This window comes from Papilio machaon, chromosome 7 (genome assembly GCF_912999745.1).
Source record: "Papilio machaon chromosome 7, ilPapMach1.1, whole genome shotgun sequence".
NCBI classification, from domain to species: Eukaryota; Metazoa; Arthropoda; class Insecta; order Lepidoptera; family Papilionidae; genus Papilio; species Papilio machaon.
Genome location: NC_059992.1, coordinates 3,266,971 through 3,279,091, shown reverse-complemented (window position 1 = coordinate 3,279,091; position 12,121 = coordinate 3,266,971). Strand labels below are relative to the sequence as shown.

At 32.8% G+C, this 12,121-nt stretch overlaps 2 protein-coding genes across 4 annotated transcripts; one reads left to right on the top strand and one right to left on the bottom strand.

Annotated features, from left to right (window-relative positions):
• Window positions 1-209: 209 nt before the first annotated feature.
• LOC106714065 (pyrokinin-1 receptor) lies at window positions 210-7,458 on the bottom strand. Of its 3 annotated transcripts, none has more exons than XM_045678513.1 (5): window positions 6,662-7,458; window positions 5,739-5,845; window positions 4,979-5,086; window positions 1,041-1,223; window positions 210-530 (listed from the first exon to the last, which is right to left on the bottom strand). In XM_045678513.1, exons 1-5 carry the CDS (start codon window positions 7,437-7,439, stop codon window positions 306-308), a joined length of 1,401 nt encoding a protein of 466 aa, XP_045534469.1. In that variant the 5' UTR covers window positions 7,440-7,458; the 3' UTR covers window positions 210-305. The 3 variants fall into 3 exon arrangements, with proteins under 3 accessions (XP_045534469.1, XP_045534471.1, XP_045534472.1); XM_045678515.1 differs by having other exon boundaries at window positions 397-530; window positions 1,031-1,223; XM_045678516.1 differs by having other exon boundaries at window positions 418-530; window positions 1,036-1,223.
• A 1,917-nt stretch (window positions 7,459-9,375) lies between these two features.
• Window positions 9,376-11,752, top strand: LOC123721113. Its single transcript, XM_045678571.1, has 2 exons — window positions 9,376-9,678; window positions 9,925-11,752. The coding sequence occupies exon 2, from the start codon at window positions 9,931-9,933 to the stop codon at window positions 10,897-10,899; it is 969 nt and encodes a 322-aa protein (XP_045534527.1). The 5' UTR covers window positions 9,376-9,678; window positions 9,925-9,930; the 3' UTR covers window positions 10,900-11,752.
• The last annotated feature ends 369 nt before the right edge of the window (window positions 11,753-12,121 follow it).

Genomic DNA, 12,121 nt, shown 5'->3' with positions numbered 1-12,121 from the left:
TATGACTATCAAAGTAAACTCAAGGTAATCGACAAAATATTACAGATCATTAATCGTTGCTTCTTATCGTAATCGACAAACAACACGTAGAATTTTGCACTTTTATGCAATATTTTAACAATAAACAACAACGTATTTAAGGTCTCCCAGAAGACATATATTTTTAATTCACTAAATGTTTAACGTCAACATTTGTAAAATCGTCGTACACCAATCGAGCCACTACTAATTGTTCTTCTATCACGAACTCGTTCGAACTGCTTCCGATCGAGTGAGTCTCGTGCCATTATTTAGACAGTCGTTACTCAGGTGAGTCCTCCTATGTGACAATTCACTTGGTACATGTAGGTCGCCAGTTCCTCCCCGGTTAATTCGTCGTCAACTTCGCGTAAGCTAGAATTGGATATGCTACGCGGCGATCCGATTGAATCGGAAGGCTCGTCGAGACCGAGGCGGAGTCGCCAGTGCCTGCATTGTCCGTTACCGCTCGGGATCTCGTTTACTACAGCTAGCTCCCGGCCCGTGTAACACTGTAAACAATAACGGATATTCCAAAGAGTCTCTTCGTAAGTGTTTTTCACGGAAAATACTTTACCGCTTAAATTATTGCTTAAACAAAAATTTATTAAGTTGAAATGGAAAATTGTCTATCATGTTATATTAATAAATAAAGAAAATAAAATTATTTGCATAAAAATGATATTCTCATATGAATCTAGATATTTTTTAACATTAGATAGTAATAATTATCATGTGTCAAATGTTATCACAAAACAATACTTTTCCTCACGGGTTTAAATTTAATTTACACAATGCATTTCATCAGATTATTTAAATCGCTTGGAATGAGTTTTTGATAAAGATTGATCTCATTCATCATCTGTAAAGATATATTAAAGTAATAAAAAAAAAATAGTAAGATCAAACCAAGAAAATCCCATTAGATTTAACAGATAATGTTCTATTGATTTGAAAACTGAAGAAGAAAATATAGCCACAACCAGAGTGTAACAAAAACTATTGATCGGACCTGACCTCACCTGCACTCTCTGTGGTGCGTCGCAGATCTGCGTGATAGCGGTGGAGTGCCGTCGCAGGTGTCTTCTACCGGAGGCACGCTCCGCTGCGCCGGCCATCGCGCGTTGCCTCTGAGAGGCGAGCAGGGCGCTGTACATACGACCCATTGGCCTGTTCCTGCGCCCACACCAAGACGCCAACGTCATCTGGACAACAAAATATGAAGGATTATTACATTACTACGTTAATACAATATTATATCTATATATTTAAAAGAAAGTTGTGTTAGTTACACCATTTATAACTCGATAACGGCTGAATCGATTTGACTGAATTGTTTATAATAAACTAGCTTTTACCCGCGACTCCGTCCGCGCGGAATAAAAAATAGAAAACGGGGTAAAAATTATCCTATGTCTTTTTCCTGGTTCGAAGCTACCTGCCCACCAATTTTCAGCTAAATCAGTTCGACCGATCTTGAGTTATAAATAGTGTAACTAACACGACTTTCTTTTATATATATAGATAAATAGATAAGGTAATTAAAAACGATTATTCTGATATCGGCACTACCTAGTTTTAGCACCGTCGGGGTTTTTCAGAGTCAGTGATTACTAGTGCGAAGTGTGGCGAGACCTTGAATCCAGTTTTTTCACATATTTTGTCTCCTACAGAATCATTTACGTTTCAAGTATTTCGTCGCAAACAAAATTAGAACAGTCAATTTGTACGAATAGTAAATATTTCAACACTTATCGAGTTGTTTCTTGGTTCGAGTTTATACATAAAAATAGAAATTCCATGGAAATGTATTGAAATGAATCGATACATATTAATAAAATTGGAATGTCTGTATGTAAGATATCGAAAAAAAATATCGTACTCATGATGTATTTGTAAAAACCATATTTTTTATAATTTTTGTTAGTCTTATCAGTTTGTATGTCTGTCCGCAAAGCTGCGTTTGTTCCATATAAACTTCGGAACGGCTGTACCGAGTTTGACGGGGTTTAGACGGGAAGTTAGCTGATGCACTCGGGCATATTATATAGGCTTTTTTAATACTGCGCTGAAGAAGTCGCGGGCGACCGCTAGTATTGAATAAACAAACACTATTCATTTAAATTTATAGGTGATTTATAAGATACTTAAATATATAACGCATATGTAATTTATGTGTATACGAGTATAAAAATATTAATTTGGAATTTCGCCTTGAAATATTTTCAGTAATACAAAAAGTGCTTGTTTTGGATTCTTTACATAAATCTACATTTTATAATGATTAAATGATTGAATGATTAAATAACTATAATAATAATAATGAACTACTAGGGGTAGTACTACCCCTAGTAGTTCATTTAATCAAACACAGTCTTATGTTAATTTAATCGACATAATTAAAGCTTAATATATGTAATCAATTTAAAATTTATGTAAAAATACAACAAACTCCGTTTATATCACAAAATGTTTATCTTGATTTAATTAACGGATGGCATTATAAATAGATACTTAAATAAAAATTGAAAAACATGATAATTTTTACAGAAATGACTTTAGTATCAGACAGGATGCGAGTAGATGTCAATTTTATATCAATTTATTGTATTTTTGAAAGACTATTATCATTTTTATTGACATCTTTTAGCTTTTTTGCGTTTTAAAATACCCCAAAGAATTTAATGCTACTTCATAATGCCAGGTTTTATATATAAAAATATGAGATATTTTAAGATATATTTTTTACAAGTGGTCGCCCGCAACTTTGTCCCACCTTACCGTTCAGGTCCCGGTAAAATAGATCCAGCTGTTCCGGAGATTACCCGGAACAAACCCTACCTTGCGGACACACAGAAACAGACTAAAAGTTAAAAAATTTACTTAAGTAATAACATCTATTTTTTTTTTTTAAAACTTTGATCATGAATTATGGTCGAATTTTGACTAATGGGCGATGACTACTCTTAGTTAAATGTAACAAATGACAGCTACTCCTAAAAAAAAATCCTTTCTGGTGATAAAAAAAACAAAAAAAATATTTAATCGTACATTATGCAATATATGCTTCAAGGTCGTCTGGTGTTGAGGGGTCTCCCGGGACTTATTTATGCACGAGGCATCTCCATGATACTGGTACTCTGAAGCTATTAAGCAAGAAAGTTTAGACTCTAAATTACTTTTTTTAATTTAATTGGCTTAAAAAGCTATATATAAGCTATATAGGTATATAAGTTCCAATTGCTAACATTTGCAATTTGTGGCAACTGTTACAAAATGAATTAGTTAAGCAGAATTTCAACTTTTTATAGCCTCTATTTAAAGTGTGATAAATTAACTCACATTCAGTGATCACCAATCTTTTCATTAAAATCAAGTTTTTCAATCTAACAACCTCAAAAAAACCTCTGCTAAAAAATTTTTAACTGGTTGCACAAACAAAAAGCACTATTAAAATTGTCATGGTTATACATTATAAAATGTCACACTCGAACTACTTATTGCGTTGTATTAAAAATTGAATCATCAAAGTAATAATTTAGATAATTCAGTTTTTAACAGTAATGTTATGGCTAAACAATACATCTTCCAACGAAACAAACGTCAATCAAACAAGCCTATAAGAAAAAAAACTCTTAAGTTTTACATGAGAACTTGTGAAGCAAACTTTGAAAACTTACTGTAAGTTATTGACAATGCTGCTGATTTAGTATGAGTCGAGTGACCAAATAATGGACAAAATAAAAATGCGAAAAACATCAAAACCTAAAAAAAAACTCACAATAGTGAGAAGCAAAATTTTAATTCAAATAAGTTCTGTGTTAAAACGAATGCGTTCATCGCACTTAGAGATTAATTTCACTTCAGATGCGTAATTTTATCTTAAAATTATTATAATTAAATTAGTTAGTTATTAATAGGCTCACCAATTGTTATTAATGTTTGCTTATGTTACAATGTAAACAATCCATCGAGGCTAGGCTAACATACATATTTCTTTTAATAACGTCTTTTAATAAACAGCAAGCAATTAAGCAGAAAAAACGGCTGGATAAATCAATATTTTATAAAAATACTAGTTTTTACCAGCGACTTCGTCCGCGCGGAAAAAAATAAATGCACACAAGATAAAAAAAATCCTATGTCCGTCTCCTAGTTCTAAGCTACCTGCCCACCAATTTTCAGCTAAATCAGTTCGACCAATCTTGAGTTATAAATAGTGTAACTAACACGACTTTCTTTTATAAATATAGATGTAAAAAAGACGAAATGTTACTTCGACAAAACAGAGAAAGTAAACATATAACGTCGTCACTTCATCTTATTTATTAAAATAAAAAAACTTCTTTGAGAAAAACTATTTTTCGGTTGTGAAAACTCACTGCTATAAACAATATTTTACGTATATAATAATATTTAACAATATATACGAACCACGAAATACACTAATTATATAAATACATATAGTTCAAAGCAAAAACAGGTTCTATATAATTCGTAAGTAAATATTTTTTGCTTGCGATTAAATCGTTTGCCAAACACTGATAGGGATAATTTTATGTTCAGCAACCGAACTGGTTTTCTTATACTCATTACAATTCTTAATATTTTTTTGACTACGAACAAAAAGATTAACGTGTTCGAGCGGCGAGTATTATTAACATTTTCTTAGTATTCACAAAAATTATAATATTTTTAGTATACTGAAAAAAATGTTATAACCGCAGTTAATTCGGTCATATCAGTCAAACAGGCCTCTAAGTGAAAATATAAAAAGTTATTTAGTTTAGTTGACTTATGGGAGTTGTGCTGGAAGCTGAATTTTAGCTTTTTTCCCTCCCTACTTTTGTACAGTGAGAACTGGCGAAATAATTAGTGAAAAAAACAATGTTGTCTTTTCTATTGGTATTCACGTATTGAAACAATTACATAAGACTGTTTACGAACTCACAATTCTTACCTTAAACGCGTTCCTGAATTTGTTCGACATAATGTTGTAGAGAATGGGGTTAATCGCAGTTGACAAAAAATACAGCACTCCCGACAGATAAGTAAGCACAAGGTACACCTGTGTGAAAAAACATAAGATTAGAAATATTAAAAAATCTGTACAGAACTTGTTGTACAACATTTTGATTAGAGCTATGAATAATTATTACTATAGACGGCCAAACTTATCTGACCCGGTGGGTATAAGTCAAATTAAACTGTGACATCACACTAGCGCCACACTGTTATTTTCTGTGTCACAAGATCTTTGTTGTACTGTAGCTGTCTTGTAATGTTTTTTCTATAACTATGTAGGTTTTACATATTTTCTGACAAAATAACCGCAATAGCAGCACCTCTCTCAACTGGCCATACATGTATGTCGAACTGTGCTATCAAAATCATAATAAAATACGACTTGTTTTACACACCCGGGTCAAAGATGTTAAGTAGGTTTTTTTTTTTAATATGTATCATCTATGACTCAGAGATAACTAGTAAGTACTACTACGATCATGATAACAGTTTATTAAGATTTAATATCATGGTCACGTACTTTAAATATTATAATTTAAGAGTTAATAGTGATAGTGAAAATATTTCACAACATACAAATTAAGAAGAGAGTTCCACATATTAAAAAAAACACTTTCCTCTTACTAAGTTGAGTTAAAAAAGATCTACTAATATTTGATATACAAATCTAAATTGTTTAAATTGTAAAATATTACCAAGAAAAATGTATCACTCGGATGATCCATGCTTTTTCCGTAAATCGCAAGCAATCGTTGTACGTGGAACGGAGCCCAACATATGAAGAAAGATAACGCCACGGCAACTGCGGACATAAGTAATATTAATAAAGTCGTTACATTTTGTTCCACCTCGTAGACTCCTTAGGGAGAAACAACTAGCTTAGCCTTCGAGTATTCTCACAAATGAAAAAAATATTACGTCTGATAAAATATTGAGAAAGAATAATACAACGCAAAAGTACAAATTACATTATTTGAAGTGTTCTCCTATGAGACATTTAAAAGTTAGACAAATTGCTAACGACTGACAATACATATAGATCTATGTAAAATTTCTCTGCTAATAGTAGCAGAGAAATTTTACATAGATAAATAATAATAGTAATAATAATAATAATAATATATATAATAATATAATATAATAATAATAATATAATGATAATAATAGGAGAATAAAAGGAATTAAAATATTGAAATAGTTGAAGATTTTATTAGTTCTGTTTAAAATTGTAAATGTATACTTTGTAAATGTTAATATTGTTGACCTTTACATATGGATATTACTAAAACAGAATGATTGAATTCAAAAACGATTTTAATAACACGTCAGTATTTATTCTTTTATACTTTTAGGTTATTATTTACCGTAACTGAACTAACAACCATTTATATTGAGCGAACTAAGCAATTAATTTGAATTCTTCATTTACATTGTCTCATTCCGTTTTTAATTAGATGTCGTCGACTTCAAACAGAATGTGGTGACATGTTTATATTTCAACCTCATCGTAATCTCGTTCATATCATACAACTAATATTACTGTGAAAAGATTTTTTTATGAATGAATAAGCCCTCAAATATAACTTATACAAAAGAATTGAGTATGAAAAAAACTCACCTAACATCCTTATAACTCTTCTTTGCGATGCGCCGTGGCGGTATCTAATGTTGGCACAGAACTTATCACTACCTGTAGCGCTTAGCTTCTTAGTCGGATGTAAAACACGCGATGTACGCAGCTTGACTCCAATAAACACGTACAGAACTGTTATGACCGACATGGGTGCCACGAAGAACACGAAACTCGATATAACGAACACTTCATGAACACCTTGTCCTTTCACAGTACAAGCGCTCATATTCTGATCATTTTCCACATATGTGACGATACCAAACTGCATAGCTTGAGGTACAGCGGTACATAATGCGCAGATCCATATCGCTATGATAAATCGAACGGCTCTCGATAACTTGGACATCGTATGCGACATGAAAGGTCGGCAAATAGCAATGTACCTCTCCACTGTAAAAGCTGTTATCGTTAATACTGTCGCATTCGCTGATGTTTCCGAAGCGAGGCCTAACGTTATACAGAACACCTCGCCGAGTGGATAGATGAAAGGATTCCAAAGTCGATACGATTCTATTGGCAATCCACAAACTAGTAGGATCAAGTCGGATACCGCTAAACTAAACAAATAGAAGTTTGTAGCAGTGTGCATCGATCGATTCCGTGCGATGACAAAACATGTGCTCAAGTTCCCGAGGATACCTGCCACGAAAATAATCGCGTATATTACCGTTATCGGTACGATTAAATTTAAAGAATCCGGTTCGGGAAATACCGAAGCTGTTGACTCGTTCGTCCGGTTCAACATTTCAATTTCATCCTCCATTGTTAATGGCCGATTTCGATATCAAATACCTGCAAACAAGGAAAAATTTGTTAGATAATCAATATTTCTATTGATTACTGTGCTAATTGTTTTCAATACTAAATTAATACAAACACAGAACGATTGCTATAAAATACTTTATACGCTTCACTACACCATAATAAGCCATTGATTCATAAAAAATAATTATGTTATTATATACATAGATTTTATACCTAACGTATAAAATCTATGTATAAAATGTACGACACGCCCTTGGATTCAATAACATCTTAAAATACGACCAAAGTGGAAGTAACATGCAACAATCACAACATTTTCACTGTACAAATTGACTAAACCTGACTAAAAATATTCTAAGAAATGTAATAATAAAAGCAAAAAACAAAATCCTCTTGTTAGTCGCACAAATAAAATAAAATCAAATAAATTAAGATTGAATATTTTCTTTTTTTCCTCAACATCGTAATTCAAGATTGTTTCCAAAAAAATGATGATTCCAAAGTGTTATCTTAAATTTTATAAAACAACTTGAAAACACGGAAGTCTGCTTTTTAACATTTCATTGTAAAGTTGTAAGGCTAATCAATTTCGTCGAGTATCAAAACAACGTTTTGTAAGATGTTTACATTTCATTATGATACGACAAAGAAAAATGTTCAGTTCACATCCGGCGTACGTCAATCATTACCATGTTAATATTTTTAACAATTACATAGAGAATAAAGCTTTTCGGTGCGTTTTCACTGTTGTTATATTTGAAAGAAACTAATTACCATCACTGTTTTTTCGGATTGCTAACTCACGGTTATATTACACAAAAACTCTAATAACTCGTTAGCAACTCAATCATCTTCCGTAAAATAATTTATAAAACAACGTACGGTTCGTTAAAATGTTATTTGGGTACTTTGGGTAAACTAAAATGACTGCAGAAATATTACGCTGCATTCTACAAAATGTTACGAGTAAGTATTATTTACTACTTTACTACGTCCTGTTTTAAGTACTTTTCCTAGTGAAGCTTATATGCCACTTATTTAAATTATGCTTGTGCTTCGCAGTTTTATATTCCTCAGCGTTTGCCGTCAGCTGGTAAGGGTTATAGCGTGATCTTTGTTTACCTTAATAATTTAGCTGTCAAATGGAAAAAAATGTATTATTTCAAACCGATCATTACTTCCCGAATTTGGCGGTTTCAAACTCTTCTACTTTAACACTATTAGTACAGATCCAGCTCTAAAGTGGTTATGGTTATAAAATTGCCGTGAAGTTCCACGGAAAAAAAACGTCTTAGAAGCTCCTATATATTATACCCCAAAGAACCACAAATAAGAACGTTTTCTAAACTCGAGGCTTAAAGCCAACATTTGTGGGATATAATTTCATTCATAAATAACATTACTTGACACATTTACCCAGATGTGAATGTAAACGGAGCTCGTCTTAACATATTGAATTACGAAACGGTACGTGGCAGATATTAAGAAAATTAACACCATCAATTTAATTGCAGTCGTCACAAAACCTTTAATAATCTACTTCCTCCCTCTAATTTTATACAAATTAATTATAAAAAAATGTTAACTATCTACATACAAGCTTGGAAATTAAATTACTTTTGATACGTTAAAGTAACTTAATGGTGGTATGAAAAATAGATAATAGCCGTTTCTAACATCTACTAAAAATGCATATAAAATTTCATAAAAATCGGTCAAGTGGTTTCGAAGGAGTATGGTAACTAACATTTTGACAGGATTTTTTTTTATATAAGACTAGCTGTCGCCCGCGACTCTGTCCGCGCGGTTAAAAAAAACTTAATAGGGGTATGAAAAATAGATAGTAGCCGATTCTCAGACCTACTGAATACGCATATAAAATTTGGTAACTGTTGAGTACGGTAACTAACATTGTGACATGGAAATTTTATATATCGTCGCTTAGGTAACAATACCGCGTAAGTCGAAAAATGGCCATATGACGTTTTATACTTCATTGGATAGATTTTGATGGCGCGCGTCGATTTATGTTACAAAAATTTTAAAATTAACCAATCGCAGCGCGTTATTTGAACAGTTCTGGCACCGCGCAAATCGCTTGTTGTTCCACAACCGCATAAGTCGTCAGACCGCCATACTGTTTCGAGTGAATGTGTGACCGCGCAGAAAATTTACTGTTTTTTATTTATTTATCACGGTTTTATCAGCGAGACCGACAGTTCTGATGCAACAAAAAGGTAAGCCAACTCGACTATTCATTATGTTCTAGTATATCAGCTTGAAATTACTGTTATTATAGAGGAATTTAAACACATCAATACATCGGCGGTTTTTCAGTGTAATATTCACTGACTTAGGCGGTATTGTAAACTTTTTATTTAGACTTACGCTGTGTTCCCTAAACATTTTAAAAGGACTTGAGCGGTATTAAACAAACTTTAGTTACATAGTTTTAAATAATTAACACACTTTATTTGTTCCAGCATATTATGAAAATGGCCGAGGACCTTGGTGATAACGCTTCCAGAATGAATGATGAGGAGAAAGTGGAGACTGAGGTCTTGACTTTACTTGATTTAAAAAAAAGGCGGGAAGCGTTATTAGAAAAAAAAAAGATTATTTTAAAAAGAATAAATAGCGAAAAGCTGGCACAGGTAACAGATAAACATTATAAGTTTTACCCCAAATCTATGGATTCTGCTTCTAAATCAACTGACGAATCTATTACTGAGCACTTACATCAAGCAGATTATAGTATAACTTTCGGACATGCCAGCCTTGATGATGAAGATATTGCACAAACTGATACAATCACATTCAGCAGTAATACGATATTTCAAGATAAAGTAGAAATTAACAACACAAAGGAGAATGACGCAAATATAACTAACATTGACAACTTAAAATTTATAGAGATGATAGACAATTCTTCATTTAATTTTACGGACATTGGCAATAATTCAGTAATGGACATTTCAATGAATGAATTTATTCCTGATGTTTCTTCAACGAACAAGATATTATTGATAGAAACTAGTACATTTTTTGGAAACCCTAATCCTCAAACCAATGTAAATGTTATCGCAAATGATATTCCCGATGTACTGGATTCTACTGTTACAGTAACTGCTTCAACTGAAATATCAAGCCCCCAAATGGATGAAGTTGCCGCTGTTGGTGATACGTCGATGCCCCAACCTAATGAAGTCACTGTTATTGGTGACGCATCAAGGTCTCAACCTAATGAAGTTGCCACTGCTGGTGAGACATCTAACCCACAACCCCATGATTTAGCAAACACTGATACGTATTACGGAGATTTATCAATTAATAGAAAAAGGAAAAACAAAGCTAATAAAGAGCCTGGTAAGTGGAAGAAAAACCTAAACAAAAATTTAAGAATGAAAGGAGAGCCGTATTTAGGCTATAGACGAGTCACGACCAATAAAAATATTTAAAAAAAAATCCATCATGATGTGTTAAGGCCTGCACGAAGCATGAAACCTTCATGTATTTCATCTTTTTGTAAGAAATCGAAACTGAGAAGTTGTCAGAACATAGATGAAGATAAAAGAAAAGAGTTATTTAACACGTTTTGGAAAACGATGTCATGGGAACAAAGAAAAACTTTTGTATGTTGTCATGTTATAGCAAATGACAAAAAGGTTACTAAGAATCCTGAGTCAACAAGATTTAAAACTCTAGCTTATTTCTTAACTATTGAAAATATACGCTACCAAGTATGCAAGAAGATGTTTCTAAATACTTTAGGGATTAAGGACTGGTTTGTACGTTATTGGCTTGAGAAAACAAACAGCGCCATGCCACCACATTCACAAAAAGAAATCCATTCAAAAAAAAAGCAAGCTGCTCATGTCTTTGCGGAGGAATTCCTTAATAGTCTTCCTAAAATGCCATCACACTACTGTAGATCCAGTACGTCAAGACAATACCTAGAGCCGTTATTTCAGAACATGGCGCAGCTATACAAGGAATTTTCTAGTAAATGTGAATTTGAATCAGTAGAATGTCTTAGTCGCAGGATTTTTGATAACATTTTTTTAAAGCTTAATTTAAGCCTTTATCATCCGAAAAAAGATCGGTGTGATGTATGCTGTGGTCATGAAGCAGGCAATATTAATGACGCAGAAATAGCACTACATAGACAACGGAAGGAAAAAGCTAGAAAGGAAAAAGAAATAGATAAAGATTTAGCCAAAGAAGGAAAATGCCATGTATTTACGCAAGATGTTCAATCAGTTAAATTAGCTCCTAATCTTCAGGCAAGTGCTATCTACTATAAAACGAAACTGTGTGCATAACTTTACAATGTATAATTTGGCTACTCACGAGGCTGTTTGTTACTGGTTTGATGAATCTAATGCCTCACTGGAAGCTTCTGTGTTTGCATCTTGTATTGTTGATCAATTGCAAAGTGTATTGAATAGGAAATTGTTACCTGTAATACTATTTTCCGATGGTTGCTGTGCACAGAATCGAAATTCTGTCTTGAGTAATGCCCTTTTACGTTTGGCAATAGAAAAGCAAGTTATTATAACTCAAAAATATCTAGAAAAAGGGCATACTCAGATGGAATGCGATTCTGTGCATAGTGCCATCGAATGCAAATTAAAAGGAAGAGAAATCTACTTACCTTCTCAGTATGCAAGTATAGCAAAA

Bases quoted from the DNA above. Each gene is read 5' to 3' on its own strand.
- LOC106714065 (XM_045678513.1), bottom strand. From the start codon at position 7,439: ATGGAGGATGAAATTGAAATGTTGAACCGGACGAACGAGTCAACAGCT. The intron at 5,087-5,738 runs GTAATATTTTAC...TTTTTCACACAG, and splicing joins CGAGTGATACATTTTTCTTG to GTGTACCTTGTGCTTACTTA. The intron at 531-1,040 runs GTGAGGTCAGGT...TATTGTTTACAG, and splicing joins ACGCACCACAGAGAGTGCAG to TGTTACACGGGCCGGGAGCT.
- LOC123721113 (XM_045678571.1), top strand. From the start codon at position 9,931: ATGAAAATGGCCGAGGACCTTGGTGATAACGCTTCCAGAATGAATGAT.